The sequence below is a fragment of the Symphalangus syndactylus genome, chromosome 20 (assembly GCF_028878055.3).
Source record: "Symphalangus syndactylus isolate Jambi chromosome 20, NHGRI_mSymSyn1-v2.1_pri, whole genome shotgun sequence".
Lineage (NCBI taxonomy): Eukaryota > Metazoa > Chordata > Mammalia > Primates > Hylobatidae > Symphalangus > Symphalangus syndactylus.
Window position 1 is genome coordinate 13,876,304 of NC_072442.2, and position 24,101 is coordinate 13,900,404.

The 24,101-nt window shown below is 42.3% G+C and overlaps 2 protein-coding genes and 1 non-coding gene across 11 annotated transcripts in view; 2 read left to right on the forward strand and 1 right to left on the reverse strand.

Moving 5' to 3' along the window:
- The window catches only part of DGKE (diacylglycerol kinase epsilon), a 34,836-nt gene extending 28,154 nt beyond the window's left edge, over positions 1-6,682 (forward strand). For all 3 annotated transcript variants that reach the window (XM_055258567.2, XM_063628438.1, XM_063628439.1), the window contains 2 exons: positions 145-256; positions 616-6,682. In XM_055258567.2, coding sequence (XP_055114542.1) covers positions 145-256; positions 616-795 — 292 coding nt within the window. In that variant the 3' untranslated portion in view covers positions 796-6,682. The remainder of the gene's footprint in view (positions 1-144; positions 257-615) is intronic.
- Positions 1-24,101, reverse strand: part of TRIM25 (tripartite motif containing 25) — a 77,471-nt gene that overhangs the window by 25,871 nt on the left and 27,499 nt on the right. For 3 of the 7 annotated variants that reach the window (XR_010117978.1, XR_010117977.1, XR_010117976.1), the window contains exon 9: positions 17,397-17,561. Coding sequence is in view for 4 of the 7 variants with exons in the window: in XM_063628432.1 (XP_063484502.1) it covers positions 10,262-10,572; positions 17,397-17,561 (476 nt within the window). In the remaining 3 variants the exon portion in view is untranslated. Of the gene's footprint in view, positions 1-6; positions 8,845-9,777; positions 10,573-11,080; positions 13,814-16,905; positions 17,562-24,101 lie in introns of those variants that run through there. The other 4 variants (XM_063628433.1, XM_063628432.1, XM_063628434.1 and 1 more) reach the window with 4 other exon arrangements.
- LOC129470786 (U6 spliceosomal RNA) lies at positions 9,193-9,299 on the forward strand. Its single transcript, XR_008653316.1, has one exon. It is a non-coding gene; the product is annotated as a U6 spliceosomal RNA (small nuclear RNA).

Sequence of the window (24,101 nt, forward strand, 5' to 3'; positions counted from 1 at the left end):
CTCAAATTTTCTTTTTTGTATATCTCATTAGTTGTAAATATTTTTTAAGTTGATGGTCCAACTGTGTTAAAAAGTAATTGCGCTAGCATAACTGATTTTATTTCATTGCATCATATAATCCATATTTTCTTTTTCTAATTTTAGGCATGACGATGGTCTACTGGAAGTCGTTGGAGTATATGGGTCTTTCCACTGTGCTCAGATTCAAGTAAAACTGGCTAATCCTTTTCGAATAGGACAGGCACATACAGTGAGGGTAGGTGAAATATAGCTGTAACAGGGTAATTTGTCCCAATCCAATTCTAAGCTGTTGATATGTAAAGTATACATGCTATACCTTTCTTTAAACAGTGGTTTATGGCTCATGCAGCTGGTCACTGTACACTAGGGGCTAGAGTGGGATGAGGAAGAAACAGAAACATGGCTCAAGATCCATGAGATAAAACGTTCACTTGAAAAAAGAATTCCTTAATCAATGAATAAAAACATACTCAGATTAATATTTTCTAAAAATGAAATGCATAAGGGTTAAGGGATTGTGGATGGTATTATTAAGGAAGAGCTTTCTAAATTTTGGGGGACTGACTTTAAACATTATTTGTTCTCTAATATCAGCTGATTTTGAAGTGCTCCATGATGCCGATGCAGGTGGATGGGGAGCCTTGGGCCCAAGGGCCCTGCACTGTCACCATAACTCACAAGACACATGCAATGATGTTATATTTCTCTGGAGAACAAACAGATGATGACATCTCCAGTACTTCGGATCAAGAAGATATAAAGGAGACTGAATAGATGGATGAGGGAGTGGAAACTTTGCATAGAATCCTCACGCAAGTAGATACATGTTCATCCAAAAGTATTAATAGAAATTCTCTATCAGCTATTCAGTCTTAATTTCACTAGTAGTATAATGGGTATACATTTTTGTAAATAGCATCCCCAAACCAGCCAGCCTTCAGTTATTTACAAATGTTTGTTCTTTTTTCAGCAAAATACTTCAAATGAATAGTATTAACTTACGAAAAGTCACAAAAACTTACATGAGAGTGAAAATTTGTTATGACTGTTTTGAGAGTGGGACTCACTCTGAAGTATGTGCTGTCTCATTTCTTATTTTTGAACCATGCATATGACGGACACACAATGGATGGACACATTATATCTCCAACGAGGTGTGGGTGGAAAGATCAAATTAACCTGCTTTTTTGAAAGGAAATGATTACTGTCAAACCAACATGGTTAATTGTGGGCATCCTCCTGCAGCATGCCTCTTAAGATTTTCTACAACCCAAACCAAGTGTATGTATTGATTTCCAGAAACCCCCAAAAGGAGAATAGTAAAAAAAGATCATACTTAAAATTTGTATTACAATTTTTATTTTAGGAACTTATTCAGACATGTAAATGTTGTTTAATTCTGTAGGTAACCACTTGAGCTGAAATTCAGGATCTTTTTTATAACACCAGTGTAGCCAAAAGAGAAACAGATAAGTGAATTGGTAAGAAATAAGATTCAGAGCACTTTGGATTGTAAGTTATAGGTTCTGAGCTGAACAGTTTATCAGCCTCTCTTTTTATTAAAAGACAGTGTCAACACTTCAAAAAATGTGCTTAAAGGAAACAACAGTGAGATTAATTGCTTAGGAAAAGCTCAAGGCTGACTGATAAGTTTTAAAAATTTGGTGGTCTTGTAGTATTTTGAAATACAGTAGTCTTTTAACAGAATTTCCCCTTAGGGAGGTAAGTGGACAGAAATCGTTGCTAAAATGTTTATATCATATTTATATTAAAATGAGAGAGATATATTTTTAAATTATTTATTATTTACCTTGTGGTATGGTACCAGTGTTTAGTGTTTACGTTTAGTGTTTATTTATTAAATAAAGCTAATAAATTGTAGCTTTATTTAATAAGTTAAATTGATCACATAAATTCTGCTAGTCACAATCAGATAGAAATTTAGTCTATTAATTAAAATTCTAATTTAATTCTCCTGACAGAAATCTAGATATTCTTATTCACAAATATTCCTCATTGTATTGAAAAATGAAGGAGGGTATGAAAAGCACTAGGGAACTACTTTTGGATAACTGAAAGCTTTGTTTCATTGTTTTATTTGCCCCTCAATTGCCACAAACTTACTGAAGGGCTAGTTTCATGGTTCCCATTAGAGGATGCTTGTTCCCTGCTGTTGACCAGCCCAAGGGTCCCAGTGGGCATCCAGCCTGGTGTTTTTCTGACACATGGCCCATTTGTAGGCTTTGTGGTCTTTCATGACATTAATCTCTGAAAGATCAGAATGTATCCCCCAAAATACCATTAGCTGTCCTTGAGGGTCTATTATGAATCTGTCATCCGTGAATTGCCATAAACCTAAGTTTGCCTCACCTCAGGCCCAGACCATGTTTTCAAAGAGAAACTTAGTAATGTATACAGTAGTCAGTACATTTTATGAAATACTTTATTTTGCTAACTTAACCTCTTCCAGATCTCCTCAGGTGATCTTAAATTCTAGTCCTGAGAAACTTTGTGGGCAGATCTGTTTTCAGCTTATTTATATACCTTTCATGGTAGGTAACCATGGCAGTGAGGATGGCAGAGTTTTGTTTTGTTTTTTTTTTAATGGGCCAATCATGTTCTGAGTATTGTGAAGTTTATCCTTTCATTCATGATCAAAATTGTTAAAGACATCACATTTTATAAATACACTGTTAAATCCACTTTACTGTAGGTTATAGTTTACCTGTTATATAATTCATAGTGCTAATTGTAGTAGAAGCAAATCAATTTAGGATGTTGGAATTAAAATAATCACAATAACTAATACAGGTTTTTAATTGTGAAAACTACAATTAAAAATTATAATTTTAATACCAACCATAATATTACATTGTATTTAGAACAGGCTTATGTAAAATGCCCTCATTTATCTAAATAAGTTGATTTTTTGGTTATCGTAATCTAGTAAGGTTTTTGCATCACTACTGATCTGTCATGAAGTTTTTCTGCTGGCTTATTCACTTATTTAGATTTCATTTAGGGAAGCTATTTCAGAATACCATATCATAAAACATATCATTATCTTATTTTTGCAAAATTCACTTACTTTTTTGGGCACATTTACCCAGCATTTCAAATAAATGTATAGGCATGTGCCTTGTTTAAATAAGTACAATTTATAAGACTTCATGTTTGCAAGTTACATATTAGGGTAGTGATTGTTTATATTACCAGGGATTCTACACTTTACCAAAAAAATTGCCATAAGATTTTCCTGTTCCATTTTAAATTGTCTTGATATTTAAAAAAATAACTTCTACATTCTCAGGAAGAAATACGTGAAGTAAATCATATCTCCATGTCTGTTTCCAGATTTCTCTCATCTTTTTACTATCCCAATACATTCCTAATTCCTATAAACATAGTGGCTTAAATACTGAATACCTGGCAGCTCTTAAAGATCCCGTAGGCAGATGATGATAATTTTCAGTGTTTTGTCATGTTTAATAGAAATCAAACTGACTTGTGTTTTAAAATACAAGTTGTCTACTAGTAAAGTTACATGATTTAACTGTTTTAGGTTTTCTGCAACAATTAGCTGTGAACCCCTAATGTAGCTGATGTTTATACAAATTTTATAATCAAAATTATTTATTTTTATTTTTTTAGAGTATGTCAAAAACATATAGTGTTTGCTCCATGAAATACATTTGCTTAGAGTTATAAAGTATACTGTGACTCAGAAATTGTAAAGTCAATTTGCGTTGTAAAAATGAATAAGCATGTCAAAAGAAAAATAATTTGCATTTGTAATATAAAGTAAAATTGTATTTAATATATTTATTGAATTTTAAATTTGCACTAACTTGAAAACTTTAAAGGTTATATTAATTTAAAGATTAATGTGGACCCAAATACATAATTTGGCCAAAAAAGTCATTAGAATGGGTAATGGTTTTGTGTGGTTTTCCTTCAAAATGATAATACTGAAGTAAGAACCAGCGTTTTATATTGATAATTTTTTAAATATTTCTACCCAGTTGAGGACAGTGGAATATAAGTAGATATATTTAAAATATCTAGATATTTAAAAAGAAAGAAAAGGTTGTTTATCCCAATCTGAATTCATTCTCAGCAACAAGACAGAAAAGGTGGTTTGGGTTTTGCTTTTAAGCAGTGTCCTCCTGTCTTTTTCAGTTTTTTCCTTGAAGCCTTTCTCTTGTTCCTCAGAGTATGCGCTGCAGGCTGTCTGCAGCATCAGAATGCCTGGGCTGTTGAAAGTATGGATTCCTGAGCCCAACCCTTAACTTAATGATTCCGTGTCTCTCGAGATGCGACACAGAAATCTCTGTTTTTATTAACAAGCAGCTCAGGCAATTCTTAAGCATACTGAAATTTGAAAGCATCTGGTCTGAACCTCATGTATTCACCTAGGGCTTTTGCTAGGTGGGATACCATGCCGAAAAATTGAATTAATTGTATGTTCTCAAAATTGTTTTTCTTCTACTCCACTGTCCTCTTCCCTCAAAATCACTTTTCTAAAAGAACTCTATGAAAAACTTATTTGTATGATACCCAAATTGATATATTTGTCTGAACTCTGTTACATAAAAATTGGTATGATTCATATGTGGGATCAGTTTTTGGACTGTGACCCATGCAGTGTTGGGGGACAAGGAGTTGCTTCAGGAGTTAGTGCAGTGCGCCTCCAAGGGGCAATGAGCCATGGAAGCTCCTACCTTCTCACTGCAATCAATGCAGCCACACTTGTGTATACTGAGTGCTGCTTCAGATCTCAGTAGATGAAATAATTCCACATTTAAAATGATTCTGCTATTTTTTATAAAGGGTTTGAAAGCCACTACTATAATGACTTTGTCACCTAATTGATTTTCTACTAATTTTTACATATTCAGAAACTTCATGTTTTTTTGGTAGACAGAATATTTTGGAGGTCTCCGTTGCTGCTTAGAATGTGGCCACTTGGCTGTTTCACAGTTTTTAAAGCTATTTTATTGAATAGTAAAGCAGCGAACTTAGCCTTTGTTGTGTGTGTTTCTAATTTAAGTATGTAGTCTGTATCTAATTTTAGATATGTAAATACACATCAATACATATATATTTACCCATATGGCCCTGTGTAGTCAGTGCATGAGGCTTGCATAGCCCAAAAAGGTACATTCCAGGGTTTTGGGGAAAGAATTTTAAAATGCCATCCTCTAATACAGACATTTGTAAAACTTACTTAAATGATTGAGCTTAACCATCTGCAAGAATGTCTGCAGAAAATAAATCACCTAAAAACTATAAATAGAAATGTGCTGCTGAGGCTGGGCACGGTGGCTCACACCTGTAATCCCAGCACTTGGGGAGGCTAAGGCAGGCGTATCACCTGAGGTCATGAGTTCGAGACCAGCCTGGTCAACATGGGGAAATGCCGTTCTCTACTAAAAACAAAAAAAAATTAGCCAGGCACAGTGGCACATGCCTTTAATCCCAGCTAATCAGGAGGCTGAGGCATGAGAATTGCTTGAACCCAGGTGGCAGAGCTTGCAGTGAGCCGAGATCAAACCACTGCACTCCAGCCTGGGCAACAGAGCAAGACTCCATCTCAAAAAAAAAAAAAAAAAAAAAGGCCGGGCGTGGTGGCTCACACCTGTAATCCCAGCACTTTGGGAGGCTGAGGCAGGCAGATCACAAGGTCAGGAGATTGAGACTATCCTGGCTAACACGGTGACACCCCGTCTCTACTAAAAATCCAAAAATTTAGCCGGTCGTGGTGGCGGGCACCTGTAGTCCCAGCTACTCAGGAGGCTGAGGCAGGAGAATGGTGTGAACCCAGGAGGCGGAGCTTGCAGCAAGCCGAGATAGCGCCACTGCAGTCCGGCCTGGGCCAAAGAGTGAGACTCTGTCTCAAAAAAAAAAAGAAAAGAAATGTGTTGCTGGTATCAGATATCAGACTATCAGACCAAGAACACTTCAGTCTCTCTAAGGATGCCCTGAGCTACCTCACTATTAAACAACGACATCAACACAGAATGCACTAAACAGGAAATAAGCTGTAATCTAGAGAATTTCCATTATGTGTTACTTTTTGGTGACTAACATGGAATGTTGAAAAGGAAGAGCTGGAAAGCTCAGTTGTTTTCCTTGTTGCTCTGACATTGTCCAGGCAAGAGGGCATCCTGATCTGATGAGTAGATTTGGCTGAGAAAAACCCTGGAGTAAGGCAGGCACTTTGTGGAGTTGGATGATGATGGCTTATAAAAACGTTTGTTCTCAATCCAGTTCAGGGCTCTGCCAGCAGTCTTTCAGATTTGAACTGCGTAAACGAACCCTACAGATAAATTGGCACTCTCATTTGTAATTCTGTTTGTACAAGTTTAGAGCAGCCTAGCTCGAGTCCTCAACCCCAGTCCTCTTAGAAGTGAACTGATTGCACTGGATCCCTAAACCCACAATGTTGATGACACATGTGGTGACTCCACTTGGGCAGCCAGCTGGCCTCTTGCACTTTCCCCTGTCCACCACTTGTAACTACCACTTAATTACCCTGTGTTAATTGCTTTTGTTGTGTTGGGTCTGTGTTTTTGTGGTCAGTGCCTGCAGGCAGAAATGTGAAAGCATTTGGTATGTTGAAGATACTTGCTTGTTTTGTAATAAAATTAAAAGTGCAGCACTTAAGTATGATACTGTGTAGTTTTTTGACACAACCATGAGATACAATAAGCAGCTTTGACTTAGTGTCCCAAAAAATAGTTCTTGGTCCACAGCAAGGCAAACATATATGTGGCAAGTTCTGAATCACATACTTCTAGACGGAAAGAATAAAAAATTCATATCGCATGGCTTTTGTAGCCTGAGAGCACAGAATCAGATACATGTGTTAGGAGAAATATTCATTCTCACGCATATCAACTGGCTCCTGGCAGAGTAGAGCAGTAAGTGGGATTAAATAGGTGAATTCACCTTATTTTCAGTTGGTAGAGTAGGGAAAAATGTATCATTTATTTGAAATACCTGAATGGAAACCCAGCCTCCACTACTGTAACGTAACACTGAGCAGTTACTTGTTCTTCCTGAGCCTCAAATTCTCTTTCTCTGTAAGAATGGGAATTAATGCCCACCTACGGGTTGCAAGTGCTTACAGGAGCTAGACAAGCAATGAAGGTTAAGAGTTGTAGAGACTTTGGTAAACTGGAGCACATCATTCCTGGGAAGCAGGCCTAGTGTGAACAGAATTTATTTTTCTAGAAAAGATAGAAGTTTAGAGTATATGAAATCTAATTTTTAAGTACTGGTTGGCAACTAATTGACTATCATCTACCATAATGTTATATGATAATTATTAGGGCAGGAGAGTGAATGCATCTTAATACGCATGGCAGAACTGTGTGTTTCCTTCCATCTGGATTTTCATAAAGCTTTCTGATTTATCAGTAACGATCTGAAAAACATACTGTGGCATGTGACATCTTTTATTCATTTTATTAGGCATTAGAGGAAGAATATTCTGTAGTCCTGCTTTATTCTGCCATCTTTACCTGGAAATCCATTTTTATAAAATTTTTGTAATAAAAATTCACTTGATCACTTGCCTGCTTTCTTTTAAACAGTGCCAAGCGTAATGCCCCTTGATAATTTACATATATGTGAATGTGGCTGTGATAGCAGCTGACGTTCACATATAGGCCATCTTACATGTAATGATTCCATGTTTGGACTTAAACAGCTTCACACATTTATTGTACAGTAAGGTGTCACATGCTTTTACTTTTTATTTTATAATCTGTATTTCTGTGAGGTAGGCATTATTGGCTTCATGTTATACACTGATAGCCCGGAGCTAGAGACTGAACGCAGGCCATCCTCCCCACTGCCTTTCATCGTCAACACAATCACCAACAACAGTATTTTAAAAGTGTTAAATATTGGCAGACATGTCATTGTTCTTTGCACTAGGACTAGGGCTTATGCGGCTGTCTGAGGAATTCCCTGTACAAGGAAACATCATATACCAAAAAAATTACTCACGGAAGGAGTTTGGAGATGATGAGCTAGAAGTATTACACATGGACTATTGTAAAAGAAAAAAAAGCAGACAATAAAATTTTAGAATGTACTTAAGAAGCAATTCGTGACTTGGGAAACCCCAAACCCAATGAGGATTTAGTGTTTCAATGACACAACATCAGAGGCAAGTATTCATAGGGTGGATACAGAAGCAAAATTAAGAAATGATTTGATTGGTTGCCTTTTTTGGCTTACTTTCTTGGAAAGTCCCCAGTCTCATGATCATGTTAGTTGGCTGCTTATGATTGGCTGAGGTTAAGTTTTGTTTCTAACATAAGCATTTACTAAAAATGACCCGTTAAGTTTCATTTATGTTTACAGTTTAAGTAGGTTAGGGCTATTTTTAAGGCCTAGTTGGTTTGTTTGCTCAGGAATGTTTCAAGCCTAGTTTCCATTTTAATTTTGCTTTGACAGTTCCCCACTTTCAGTCACCCTGTCAGCAAGCTGAGAGCGTGACCAAATGGCATAGCATTACTCTCAGTTACCGCTATTGACATAGTCTAGGAAGAAGAGTCAGATGTTTATCAATAGCTGCGCTAGGGCTGAGTCGCCCTCGGGAATGACATAGTCCATGCTGGTTTCCTCCAGTTGTCTGATCCTTACGGCAATCTTTTGACATATGAGTGACTACTGGAAAGCACTTAAAATCCTTGAAAGGACCAGCCTCTGTGAATAACATCTGTAATTGCAGAACTTTGGATGCCAGAGTAGGGGAATTGCTTGAGCAGGAGTTCAAGACCAGCGGGACAATGTAACAAGACCCCATGGCTGCAAAAAAAACCAAAACTTTTCTTTAATTAGCTGGGCAGGGCTGGGTATGGAGGCTCACACCCGTAATCCCAGAAATGTGGGAGGCCAAGGCGGGTGGATTGCTAGAGCTCAGGAGTTCGAGACCAGCTTAAGCAACATAATGAAACCCCGTCTCTACCAAAAATACAAGAAATTAGCCAGGCGCGGTGGCACACACCTCTGGTCCCAGCTGCTCAGGAGGCTGATGTAGGAGGATCGCTTGAGCCTGAGAGGCAGAGGTTGCAGTGAGCCAAGATTGCACCACCGCACTCCATCCTGGGTGACAGACTGAGACCTCATCTCAAAAAAATACAAATTAGCTGGGTAGTGCTCACTACAGCAGCACATATACTAAAATTGGAACAATACAGAGAAGGTTAGCATGGCCCCTGAACAAGGATGACATGCAAATTCATGAAATGTTCCATATTTTTACGTATAAAAGCAAGCTGAATCCTGATCACCTTGAGTACATGTCATCAGGACCTCCTGAGGCTGTGTCCCGTGCCCATGCATGTCCTTAATCTTGGCAAAATAAACTTTCTAAATTGGAAAAAAAAAAATTAGCTGAGTGTGGTGGCGCACACCTGTATTACCAGCTACTCAGGAGACAGAGCTGGGAGGATCACTTTAGTCCAGGAGTTCCAGGCTACAGTGAGCTAGGATTGCACCACTGTACTCCTGCCTGGGTCAAAGAGCACGACACTGTCGCTAAAAAATAAATGTTAAAAATTACTGAGAGAATACAATGCACTGTGTTGGGTAAGCCATTGTGTATGAGTACCCACTGTGTATAGGTAAACACAATAACTACAAGGAGAATAATAGCAAAGGATTGAAAAATAACCCTGAGTAAAGATTCCTAGGAGCCAAGATTTAACCAACTGAATAAATCAAGGGAGGCAGTGCTAATGAGATGAAAACCTTGTGTTCTTTAATAACTTTTACATTTTGGGCAAGAATATCAAATATAACAAACACTTAATGTTTTGTTAACATGAAAACACCATAAGCTCCTCCCTGCTGAGCAGCTAAAGTGTCAATTATAACTCCTACTTTGGGGTACTGCTGAGGTGAAATTATTCATCTCATATTGTACTGCTTGAAGAAAATTCGTAAGCATCACTAAAACTTTTTTCAAGAGTTGCTGAAATACTAATAAGCAATTTTTTCAATTCAGAGGCTCCCAGCTGAGGAAAAAGAGCTCTCACAAAAGAATGAAATCTGTAACCCCTTTGTATGATTGGGTCTGGAGATCACTCAGGAGGCTCATTTCTGAGGGCTCACTTTATGTACAAGTGACCTGAGGTTCAGAATTTGACTAACATTTAGAGTCATCTGGTCATTTTAGGTAGGACATAGCCGAAACATTCTGATCATTTAGGTGGAAAAACCTTTATATATTTGTCATACCAGATGAACAATCCGGCTGGGCGTGGTGGCTCATGCCTGTAATCCCAGCACTTTGGGAGGCCGAGGCGAGCGGATCACCTGAGGTCAGGAGTTCAAGACCAGCCTGGCCAACATGGTGAAACCCCGTCTCTACTAAAAATACAAAAAAATTAGCTGGGCATGGTGGTGGGTGCCTGTTATCCCAGCTACTTGGGAGGCTGAGGCAGGAGAGTCGCTTGAACTCGGGAGAAGGAGGTTTCAGTGAGCCGAGATCACGCCATTGCACTCCAGCCTGGGCAACGAGCAAAACTCCATCTCAAAAAAAAAAAAGATGAACAATCAAGTATTATTGAGAGAAAGGTGTAAAGTGAATCCCATTATCCACCAGTTGGGGGTGACATGAATGCCATAGCTATTCTTTGTCATATCTGCATTTGCACATTGCCAGGTTGAATGGTTATGCTTTAAAATTGGAGTTGGAACCAAAAACAGTTCACTGTACTTGATAAAGTAACTCATGTATGTCATCAACAACTAAGGATGATTGTTTCCTCTTCAAATATGCCCTGAGTATTTATCCAATAAACAAAACTGCTTATTTTCTAGAGTGGTACTATAGAGTCATTCCATTTGCTTCTAGAGTTTCCAGTGAACCAATGCCTAATTTCAGTGAGCTCTCTATGATATGGTTAAGGGTATCATGGTCATGTTTTGGTGTTATATCTGCATCGTTGTATAGAGTAGTTCAGTCTCCTATAATCTATATCAAACCGAAGAGTTTGATTACAGAGGGAGTCTGGACCACTGCTGAGATTAGTCCCAGTTTTTCTTTTCTCTCTTTTTTTTTTTTTTGAGACAGAGTCTCAATCTGTTGCCCAGGCTGGAGTTAAGTGGAACAAACATGGCTCACTGCAGCCTCTCCCTCCAGGGCTTAAGTGATCCTCCCACCTCAGCCTCCCAAGTAGCTGGGACTACAGGCATGCACCACCATGGCTGGCTAATTTTTGTATTTTTAGTAGAGACAGGGTTTCACCATTTTGCATAGGCTGGTCTTGAACTCCTGGGCTCAAGCAATCTGCCTGCCTTGGCCTCTCAAAGTGTTGGGATTACAGATATGAGCCAGAGCACCCAGCCCCATTGATGGATTTTTCTCTAGGCATAGAGAAAAATTACCAGTGATAAAATCAGTAGTAGTTATAGGCCATTCCTTTGCTTCTATTGCTTCTTCCCAGTGCTGTTTGTCGATCTGACCTACCTACCAAGGGAAGGATACCAAACCCTTTCATAAAAGCAGTTTCCTGAATTACTCAAGCACGTGTAGGAAGGAGCAGGTTCTAATATTAGTTGTGATTCTTCCCATTCATCTAGATAACTACATATCTAGCAATGCATTGGTTAATGCTATGGTTTGCATGTATTCCCTTAAATTTCATGTATTTGAAACTTAATCCCCAAATTCCCAAGTTGATTAGAGATAGGGTCTTTGGGAGATAATCAGGATTAAATAAGGTGGCCAGAGTGGGCCTCCCATTATCAGACTGGTGAAAGGAGCCATGACCTTCAATCTGATACTAAATCTTGACCATGATTTAAGTAATGGCAATGGACTCTGGGCCAGTGAAACCCTCAGACAACTGGAGGGAGGGGGAGAAAAGTAAGAACCTACTATTTCTAAATAAGTAAGACATTATGTAAATGGGAACATATAAACAAAGCCGTATGGTCTGGAGTCAAGTAACATACATATTAGCAGGGCATATGATCATTTATAAAACAATTTTATATAAAGTATTCCCCATAGAAACCCAACTGAGGAGGCAGAGTAGATATAATTTTTCTAAATGAGTACATTGCGATTCAGAAAGGCTAATGACGTGCCAGGGTTGCACAGAGCTAGGATACTGATCCAGTCTTGTGACTCCAAAATTTGGTGGCGTTTGTTCTTCCTTTATTTTTTCTCCCACTAAGTTATGCCATCTTTTTCCTAGGTCAGGGGTTCCTAGCCTTTATTGTATCATAGTTAAAGACACTTCCTCCCTCCCTCTGACCCTAGCAGTTTGGTGCATACAGCAGAATTTTGCAGCCAACTTCAAGGGCCTCCGAGACTCCAGTTAAGAACCTCTGAACCAAGGATACCAGTCCTAGCTGAGGTATCTCAGACATATTTAGTATAAACTGGCAATGAGCTTGTTCTGTCTGGTTATCTTCTTCTGTCTCTGGCCATTTTCTATTCTGATTCATCCACAAGCCCACAGAGAAGTCAGTAACACACAGGTTCAGAAAAGCTAGTGCTGGAGAGTGCTCGCTTTGGCAGCACATATACAGAAAAGCTAGTGGTGGAGAAACGTTTCTTGGAGGAAAAAACTGGCACTTAGGCTGCACCTCTAAAGAGATGCCATTCTGACATGGTCTGGGAACAACATGTTGGCAAGCTGGCAAGAAGAAAAGACTGATGCGTGGCCAGGCGCGGTTGTTCACGCCTGTAATCCCAGCACTTTGGGAGGCTGAAGTGGGCTGATCACCTGAGGTCAGGAGTTTGAGACTAGCCTGGCCAACATGACAAAACCCTGTCTCTACCAAAAACACAAAAATTAGCCGGGTATGATGGCGGACAGCTGCAATCCCAGCTACTCAGGAGGCTGAGGCAGGAGAATCCCTTGAACCCGGGAGGCGGACATTGCAGTGACCTGAGATCGCACCATTGCACTCCAGCCTGGGTGACAAGAGCAAAACTCCATCTCAAAAAAAAAAAAAAAAAAGAACCTAAAGCATGCCATAAATCTGTGAACTGTGAACTTTAGGGTGCCATGTACAAAAATGGCATTTTAAGATTATTCTGGGAGCAGTGTGGAAGATGAGTTGTAAGGGGGAGGGATTAGAAACAGGAAAGTTATTCAATAGAAGTAGAGGCAGAAATGAGAACATTCATGGAGGAAGAATTGACAGGCCAGGATGTAGGATATCTAGAGGAAAGGGGTAAGGGATCTCTCAAGATTTTCAGCCTCGGAAGAACGAATGTGTTCAATGACTATTTATTGTGTACACTCTGTTGATGATAGAAGTGTGGAGGTGCAGGGTATCAAGGCCAAAGCCAAATTCTGAGTCAACCAGTCAAGTTACAAGGAGCTACTTTAAGATTTAGAGAGTTTATTACTTACGGAGACAGCAAAAAGAATAAATGTGCCAGCTTCCTGTGATCTTTGTCCTACATACCACGAAGTGTATGACACCAAAACAAAGACCCACATGACTGCAGTGTGAGTTGTGGGATACTCCGTTGCTGAAATACTAATCCTAGAAGCTCTATTCTGAGGAAGCCGGGACAGAAAGCCTCCGTGTCACCAGAACCCCCAAGACATGAGAAACTGTCTCATGACAGCTTCCCAGGAGAGATAAGGAGGCGAACAGAAGATCTCCTCACAGTGGCTCTGTACACAGGCCTCCCAGCCTCCCACATCCAGGAAGACCATGAGGCGTTCTGCCAAGACTCTGCCTAAGTGGATACATGCAAGGTCACCATGATGCTGTGGTGGAGCTGTTCCCCAACACGGGAGAGCTGGTTTTGAGGAACAAGAAATAAACATGGTTTTAAATACATAGACTGTAAAGTTACATTCAGACATTCACATGGAATTGACCGGGGCTGTTGTTGTCATCAACTTTGTTTTGGCCGCTACACAGCAGTGGATAACCAGAGCACAGCTGTTGATTGATCACCCAACACCCGCTTCCCTTCTCTTTCCCTGCAGCAGACTGCCAGCTCAGTCCAAATGACAGCCAAGTACTCAGAGAAGGTGATCCACCCCAACTCAGGAGTAACCAGCATGCGAATCCCATTCTCTTTGCAATTGGAGGTGGACGTGCAAGTTAACTCTAGCCAATGAGATGTGAGGGGGAGATCTGCAGGTTGCCTTCAGGAAAGGCTTCCTGGCTCTTAAAAAGACAGAGACAGTATCATGACTGGGTGCGATGCCTGCAGCATTGCAGCCATCTTCTGACCACGAGGGACTCAACGCTGAGGACAAAGCTAACAGGCCAAGAAAGGTGGTGTAGAAAGAAGGAAGGAGCCCTTGATGACAATGTTGAGACAATGTTGTCAACCAACCCCGCAGCTGCCCTAGCTGGGACTATTGGATATGTGAGATGAAATTTTTCTTTATTCATGTATTTATTTATTTATTTATTTATTTTGAGACAGGGTGTTACTCTGTCACCCAGGTTGGAGTGCAGCGATCATAGCTCGCTTCAGCCTTGAAGTCCTCGGCTCAAGTGATCCTCCCACCTCAGCCTCCCAAGTAACTGGGGCTACAGGAACGCTCCACCACACCCAGCCCTTATTTTTTTCAGTTGAGTTTTCTGTTCATTGCTACCAAAAGCAGCATCCTAACTGATACTTATGTAAAGTCCTGTACATTACCAGGAACATAGGAAGTTGAAATAAATGTCAGCTATTACATGATGATGATGAAGAAGATGATGAAGAAAAAGAAGAAGGAGAAGGAGAAGAAGAGAGAAGAAAGAAGAAAAGTGGGTGGATTCTTGAAGGGCAAAATGCTAAGGTGAAAATAGCAGAGATCCTGGACCTTGGAGAACACTCACCTTTAGAGGAGACTGGACAGAGGATGAAATGACAAATAATCAGTAAAGGAAAGGGAAATGAAGTTTAATGCAAGCAAAGGGAATGAGAATAATACACAAGGGATACTAGTTCCACCATGTGCAATGCCACAGAGAGGACTCTTTCCCTTCCTCCCTTGGGGGGAGACCTCAAGGGGAACCAAATTTGATTCACAAAGGCTCACCTTTATGTACCAGTGGATGTCTTTTTTTTTTTTTTTTTTATGAGACAAAGTCTAGCTCAGTTGCCCAGGCTGGAGTGCGGTGGAGCGATCTTGGCTCACTGCAACCTCTGCCTCCTGGGTTTAAGCGATTCTCCTGCCTCAGCCTCCTGAGTAGCTTGGATTATAGGTGCATGCTACCACTCCTGGCTAAGTTTTGTATTTTTAGTAGAGACCAGGTTTCACCATGTTGGCCAGGGTGGCCTTGAACTCCTGACCTCAAGTGATCTTCCCTCCTCGGCCTCCCAAAATGCTGGGATTACAGGCATGAGCCACCACACCTGGCACCAGTTGATGTCTTTTAAGGTGTCTTTCTAGGCCAGTGATTCTCAAAGTGCAGTTCCCAGACCAGCAGCCTCAACAATACCTGAGAACTTGCTAGAAATGTGAATTTGTGAATTTTCAAGCTCCACCTTAAACCTGTCGAATCGGAAACTCTGGGAGTGGAGCTCGAGAATCTGGGTTTTTTTTAGTTATTTTCTATACATGGAGACAGAGAGTGAGAGTGAGGCTGGTGGCCGGGCGCGGTGGCTCATGCCTGTAATCCCAGCACTTTGGGAGGCAAGGTGGGCGGATCATGAGGTCAGGAGATCGAGACCATCCTGGCTAACACAGTGAAACCCCGTCTCTATTAAAAATACAAAAAATTAGCCGGGCATGGTGGCAGACGCCTGTAGTCCCAGCTACTCGGGAGGCTGAGGCAGGAGAATGGCATGAACCCGGGAGGCAGAGCTTGCAGTGAGCCGAGATGGTACCACTGCACTCCAGCCTGGGTGACAGAGCGAGACTCGGTCTCAAAAAAAAAAAAGAAAAAAAGGAAAAAGAGAGTGAGGCTGGAATGCAGCTCCCTGCAGACTCAACCTCCTGGTGCCAGACTAAATTTCTGTTCTTGTTGTTGAAACAAGGTCTCCCTCTGTTGCCCAGGCTGGAGTGCAGTGGTGCGATTTCAGCTCACTGCAGACTCGACCTTCCAGGTTCAAGCAACTCTCCCACCACAGTGGTGGCATGGGACTACAGATGCACATCACCACACCGGCTGACTTTTGTATTTTTTGTAGACACAAGATCTCGCCATGTTGCCCAGGCTGGTCTCAAACTGTTGAGCTCAAGTGATCCACCCACCTCAGTCTCCCAAATTGCTGAGATTACAGGCGTGAGCCACCATGCCTGGCCTATTTTTTCTTTAGGACTCTGGGAACGGTTATATTTAGTGTGTGTATGTGTGTGTGTGTGTTTTGGAGACAGAGTCTCACTCTGTTGCCCAGGCTGGAGTGCAGTGGTATAGTTTCAGCTCACTGCAACCTCCACCTCCTGGGTTCAAGCAATTCTCATGTCTTGGCCTCCCGAGCAGCTAGGATTACAAGCACCCACTACCATACCCAGCTAATTTCTGCGTTTTTAGTAGAGACGGGGTTTCACCATTTGGCCAGGCTGGTCTTGAACTCCTGGCCTCATGTGATCCACCCACTTCAGCCTCCCAAAGTGCTGGGATTCCAGGCATGAGCCACCACGCCCGACCTAGCATCAGGTTTTAAATTTTACTTTTTCTCCTCTGTTATAAATTCCTCTGGCTGACCCCAGACATACAGCACATCTCTTATGCATGCTGGGCTTGTGTTCACGATGAGCATTGACACATTAGACCAACATCTCTGGTGTGTCTCCTGTGTCCCAGGCATTGTTCTGAGTATTTAGGAAACAGCAACAAACAGAAGAGATGAAACTCCTGCACTCATGGAGCTCACTTTCTAATGGGAAGTGAAAGAGTAGGATGAAGGGAACTGTGCCCTTCTTTACATCACCACACGCTTAAAATAGAACCTAAAACCACACACAAGGTTCTTCAAATACCAGGCATGCTGCTGCCCCAGGGCCTTCTCTCTCTCCTAGAGCTTTGCATGGCCTAACCCTCTCCCCACTTCATTCTGGACACTGAGCAAATGTCATCCCATCAGAGAGGTCTTTCCTGAATGCCTTAGCTAGACCAGCACACACGTATCTATCATGCCATGCCCCTAACTGGCTTTGTTTTATGGCCCTTTTCCCTAGACTAATATGTTGTCTATTTCCTCTACTAGAATGTAGGCACCACAGAGGCAGGAATTTGGGTTTCTTTTCTCACTGCTGTCTCCCCAACCTAGGGACAACACCTGGCACCCAGTAGGCACTCAAGAAGTATTACTGAATGAATTGTGGCTGGAGTTCCAGGCGGGGAGTTTCAGGCTGGAGGGGATCATGGCTGGAGTTCCAGGCAGGGAACCACAGAGGCATACTTGAGGGGTAGGGGAAATGAAAAATTACCTGGAGGAGCAGCCATCCTAAATATAGCAGCAGCAGATGACCCGTGACCGGGGAGGTCACTGTCCAACCACACCAGATTCTGTAAGTTGGCAGGGTTTTCATTGAATATCATTGCCTTGTTAAGGAATGCAGGGTCATAATTTGCAGCATGGGAGAAGGAACTACCTGATGGAAAGGGAGAGAGTAAAGATATAAAAAAGGCCGGGCGCGATGGCTCATGCCTGTAATCCCAGCACTTTGGGAGGCTGAGGTGGGCAGATCACAAGGTCAGGAACTCGAGACCAGCCTGACAAACATAGTGAAACCCCGTCTCTCCTAAAAATACAAAAATTAGCCAGGCATGATGGCGCGTGTCTGTAATCCCAGCTACTCAGGAGGCTGAGGCCGGAGAATTGCTTGAACCCAGGAGGCGGAGGTTGCAGTGACAACTGCATATATATATATATATGAGACAACTATGAAATAGAATTCCAGCATCTATGTTTTATTTTTATTTTTATTTATTTATTTTTTGAGACAGAGTTTCATTCTTTTGGCCAGGCTGGAGTGAAGTGGCACGATGTCAGCTCACTGCAACCTCCACCCCCAGTTCAAGTGATTCTCCTGCCCCAGCCTCCCGAGTAGCTGGGATTATAGGTGCCTGCCACAATGCCTGGCTAATTTTTGTATTTTTAGTAGAGACAGGGTTTTGCAATGTTGGCCAGGTTGGTCTTGAACTCCTGACCTCAGGTGATCCACCCGCCTCAGCCTTCCAAAGCGTTGAGACTACAGGCATGAGCTCCCACACCCGGCATTGTTTTAAGCTTCTTTTAGTCTCCGCCTTGCCATGAGGCCAGGAGTGGTGGCTTCAGTACTCTCTCCTTTTCCCTGTCATAGAGACCACTGATTCCTAAAAGTGGACAGCAGTGCCCTGCTGAACCCAGTTACTAGTTACTGGCTGCCCTCCAGACGGGGGCCAAATGAAAAATCAATGTGTGCGATTGTTAGAATATGTTTTAAAGAAATCTGACTTAAGGCATATTAAACAGTTGGACATAAAGGGGTAGTGTCTCATTATGAGCCATTAGGAATAGGCAAGAAAAAGCGAAACAGAAACTGCTCCACCTACCAGGTAGTGCTCCTGTTCATAGAACGAAGTGCTGCTCACAGAATAGTACAAAGTCATGCAGCAACTGCATCCAGTACATAAATGCAGAAGCTTTTTAAATTTACACCTTGTATAATTTGTTAAGATTACATTGCTGGGCTGGGCACCATGGCTCAGGCCTGTAATCTCAGCACTTTGGGAGGCTGAGGTGGGTGGATCACTTGAGGCCAAGAATTCAAGACAGCCTGGCCAATATGGTGAAACCATGTCTTTACCAAAAAAATGCAAAAATTAGCTGGGTGTGGTGGCAGGCGCCTGTAGTCCCAGCTACTCGGGAGGCTGAGGCAGAAGAATCACTTGAACCCGGGAGGCAGAGGTTGCTGTGAGCCGAGATCGCACCACTGCACTCTAGCCTGGGCGACTCTGTCTCAAACAAACAAACAAACAAAAAGATTACATTGCTGGCATATATTTCTTTTCTTTTTAGAGATTGGGTCTCACGATGCTGCCCTGGGCTGGACTCAAACTTGTGGTCTCAAAGCAGTCCTCCCACCTCAGCCTCCAAGTAGTCGGAACCAGGCCTAGCTTTGCTGGCAACTAATGATAGTTGATACTTCCTAAATCATTAGTAAATTTCAATTTCTATTTTTAAAAGTAATTATCCAAAAAGGAAACACAGTACAAATTGCTTTCAGCCTTGTACAAATAAAGAGATAATCAGTGAGTAGTTTATAAAGTGGGAATGATAAGTTACTGAGCTTTTTTTTTTTTAAAAAGGAAATCATTTCTGTTAAAGAAGCATTGATTTAGTTGGGCACTTTAAGAACTTAGTTTCTGTGCTTTATACAGGTGACACTAACTCTGCGTGCCATTTCAAGGGCTGTGCATCTGGTAGTACCAGTAACATCAAAGGGTGATTAATAATCCAATATTATTAATGAGTACATGGATATTGGTATTAGAGGCCAAATACTATCTTTTTCTGTGAATTTTTTTATGTAGAGAAGGGTGACGTAAAATTACAAACTGAGTGGTTTTTTTCATATGAACATTCCCCTATCCTCAAGAGCAGGACAACAGTAAATTCACAGAACAATTGTAAATTAACATAGGTGCTGGCCAGTCTGAAACCAGTATATTAAGTGTTCAAGGGGAATCAGGCTGGGCTTAGCAGCTCACGCCTGTAATCCCACTTTGGGAGGCCGAGGCAGGCGGATCCCGAGGTCAGGAGATCGAGACCATCCTGGCCAACATGGTGAAACCCCGTCTCTACTAAAAATACAAAAATTAGCTGGGTGTGGTGGCGTGCGCCTGTAGTCCCAGCTACGCAGGAGGCTGAGGCAGAAGAATCACTTGAACCCAGGAGGCAGAGGTTGCAGTGAGCCAAGATCACGCTATTGCACTCCAGCATGAGCGACAAGAGCGAGACTCTGACTGACTCAAACAAAAAGAAAAAAGAAAGTGTTCAAGGAGAACGAAGAGACTGAGGGAGTTGGGCAGATTTTATTTTTTCAAAGCTGGCCACAGCACTATTTCCCATCCTACGTTAACTTGCTAAAAAGCCCAATAGTTCTCACATTGTGTGCCCACAGAACACTGACTGACACCGCTTTTTAAGGGAATTAGCATTAATGTACACTTCCTATTTATTACTGTCTTTAAGCTGCCTAGTATGATTATTATAACCACCACTAGCATTGAGCATTTACTGTGTCAGCTGCTTACTGTGTCTCATTTAGTTGTGTCATAACACTAAGATGTCATTACACTCATTCTGTTGGTGAGGAAATGGAGAAATACAGTAACTTGCCAAGGTCACAGAAATGGTGAAGCTGGGCTTTTCCTCACACACCACACTGCTTTGTCCCAATATTAAAATGGTGATCTGTCTCCAATTCACAGGAAAATAATTTAAAATAGCCAATAGAATGCTCTTAAGTTGGAAACGTTCTTCTATCCATTTTTTTGACCTTTCGCATTTTTTTTTTTTTTTTTTTTTTTTTGACTCTGAGAGAGTACTTATCTATGTACCCTGGAAGCCAGCCTCTAAATTTAAATATCTAGTGTGGGACCTTGGCCCTCCTGGCTGTGGGTGGATATAGGGATGGGTCCTGGAGCCCTTCCCTGAGAGTGGAACCCAGAGCCTGGAAGTGGGATGCCCCTGAGCCAGCAGCTGCCAATAGCTACAAAGGGGAGAAGGAGATGGGAGCCAGGCACTCATCCCAATCCTAGAGACTCCAAGGGGAAGGGAAGATGCTTTGGGCCTCACAGCCAGGCTGAGGGTTGGCCAAGCTGGAGGGTGCACACATGTGGAAGAAATGGAGGCCCAGTGCCATGGGCAGAGACTATACCCTAGGTGCCCACCCCAGTGCCAGCCAACCCAAGACAGGAGAAAGGGGTTGGCAGTTTTGCGTCTGAGAGATACAAGCCGTGCCTGGCCCTCCTGTGAGGTGAGGCAGTATGGGGGAAGGCACCAGCACTGCAGTCTAAGGGCTTATGGAAGGGGGAGTCTCTGAGCCTTTTGCATGGGTGCGTGCCCACCCGCCCCCCAGCTCTTCAGAGGCTGATGTGGAAGGCATCCTGCAGCCGCTGGTCACAGGCACTGTGCATCTGGGGCACAGTGAGGAGTGGCGGGTCGGGGGGCAGGCTGGCATTGGGAGGCTCATCATCATCAGACAGGACAGCATCAGGCGGGTAGGAGCTGTCTAAATGCAGGGAGGATAGCAGGTCCTGGATGAGCTCATGACCTTTCACATTTCTAGAGGGCAAGTGCCAGCAGATGACAGAACGAATGAACAAGTAGCAAATATACATTCATGGAAAAGGTCAGAGCAGCTGGTTTTGCTTGGTTCACTCGTTTGATTGTGGGTGTGGGTGTGGTGTGTGTGCTTTAGGGCAGGCAATGTGGCAGCTGCTCCTAGTTGTGAATATATTGCATGCCTTTAACACTGTTTCCATGTTTGCTGAGTTGCTATTTGTTTCTATGATGAAATTAAAGATACCTTTTCATGGAACTACACAAAGATCATCAATCATTCTGTGGCAGCAGCTTTTCATGAATCCCCTAAAACTGTGTGCAAAGCTGCGTTCTGTGTATGTGTATGCATGTGTTGTTTTGGTGAGGGAGTTCTGAAGTCAAGCTATAGTTAGATTACCAAAGAGGTCTGTGATTCCAGAAGGATTAAAAACCACTGACCATCTATCATTCTACCTATCTGCCATCTCTCCATCATGTTTATAACATCATCTATGCATGCATATATCTATTTATCCACTGAGACAGATTTCTTTCCAGATGGTAGCATTTGAGATGATTTATTTGTAATTTTCTGTCCTGCTTTACTCCTTCATAATGACCATTGTATTAGTCTGTTTTCACACTGCTATAAAGAGCTGCCCGAGAGTGGGTAATTTATAAAGGAAAGAGGTTTAATTGACTCACAGTTCAGTATGGCTGGGAAAGCCTCAGGAAAGTTACAATTACGCCAGAAGTCAAAGGGAAAGCAAGGCATCGTCTTCACAAGGCAGCAGAAAGGAGAAGTGCTGAGCCAAGGGAGAAGAGCCCTTTACAAAACCATCAGATCTTGTGAAAACTCACTCACTATCACGAGAACACCATGGGGGAGCCACTCCCATGATTTAGTTATCTCCACCTGCTCTCTCCCTTGACAAGCAGGGATTATGGGGATTATAATTCAAGATGAGATTTGGGTGGGGACACAAAGCCTACCCATATCAAAAATAATGAAGTGATTAAGAGAAAAGGACAACTGATCTGGGTGCCCCACCAGGTGTCCAACTTATCTTTATACCTCCATTGATGGGAAACTCAACCAGCTCTCTCGGTGGCCTAGTCTGTTTACCTCAAAGTATTAACATTTCTTCCACATGCTGAATTCATGGGTAGGCAATGAACAAATCAATGAAGAAGGCTGGGCACGGTGGCTCATGCCTGTAATCTCAGCACTTTGGGAGGCCAAAGGGCAGATCACTTGAGGCCAGGAGTCCGAGACTAGCCTGGCCAACATGGTGAAACCCCATCTCTGTTAAAAATACAAAAAATAGCTGGGCGTGGTGGTACACGCCTATAATCTCAGCTACTCAGGAGGCTGAGGTAGGAGAATCACTTGAGCCCAGGAGGCGGAGGTTGCAGTGAGCCAAAATCAGGCCACTGCACTCCAGCCTGGGTGACAGAGCTAGAGTCTTAGAAAATAAATAAATAAACAAACAAACAAATCAATGAAGCTCCAGGGGGCAGATAGAACAGAAGTGAGTCTTGGGGTAGGAGACAGGGAGAGGCATCTGCGGCTGGATCCCTAGAAGCCATCTGAGAACACCTGCCTGCTTTGCCATCCCAGATCAGGGACAGGGTGCCAAGGATAGCAAACAGGGCTCAGCACAGCCTGGGCATGCAAATGGCTTGTCTGTGGTTCACGGAACAAGCTCAGGAAGCTGGCAGGGAGGAAGGGGATATAGTGAGGCAGAAAGGAGAAGAACAAAGTTCAAACACACAAGGGAAAGGAGTAGGTGGGGCTCACCTAATGTCAGCAGCCCCTGGGTGCAGGAACTCTGTGGGGAATGTGACCCCAAGAAGGGAGTGGTGGCAATGCCAACATGCCTCGGTTAAGAGAAAAGGCCCTTTGGCTATAATACTGTGTCCTAGTTCCCAAGGCAGCCCCCAACTGGATTTCCCTCAAAATGCAGGTGTGTGTATGGGTATGTAGAGAAGGTAGAGTAATCACATGCACCATATTTTAAATGTCGACCTATTTTTACCTCAAAAATTTCATCTGGTCCTCATGGAACCTTTAATGCAGGCAAAGTTAAGACTCAGAAAGGAGATGTGCCTGGAATAAGGACACACAGCTCAATAAGGCAGCAGAGGCATCAGCAAAAGGACCCATTTTGTGTGTGCATTTATTCCAAATTGCCCCCTTTAAAATAGGCTTTTTAAATGTATCATTTCCCCTCCACTCTTTGATTTGCTTTTTTAGAGTCTTCCTGTATTTTATGTATTGGAATTGATCTACAATAAAATACAGGTAGACTGCAACTCCAAGGTCAATAACGGTTGGAGATCCATCGGTTATTCATGATGCTATGGCATTTCAAGACCGCCTGGGAACTGATGAGAAAACAGATGTAAAACCTATGAGCAAGTCCAAACTTAGCCCATGGGTCACTCTAGCAGACCACAAATGACTCAAAAACCACACACGCGTGCACACACATGCACACACACACACACACGCACGCACTCCCAGCTTGCCTTTAGTAAGGAGTCACAAATTACCATCCTGAACTTTTTATTGGAAAAAAAAGTGTCCCCGGACAGTTGAAGAGTCATCTCTGAATAGAAGGACAAGTCTATCACTGACATACTGAGTATTTCTATGGTTACAGTGACAGTGAGGAAGAAAAAACTACAAGAGGGGTTGGGGATGAGAGAGAACAAAATTCAGGACAGTAAACCAAGGGGACTTCACACAGGTGAGAGGAAACTCGGGAGGCTCCTGTGAAGAGCAGTGTGTTTTGTTCCAACCGGCTGGTCGAGAAGGGCTTACTCAAGGTGTGCAGATCCCACCGTCTCTGTTCTGACACCACCTGGTGTACCACAC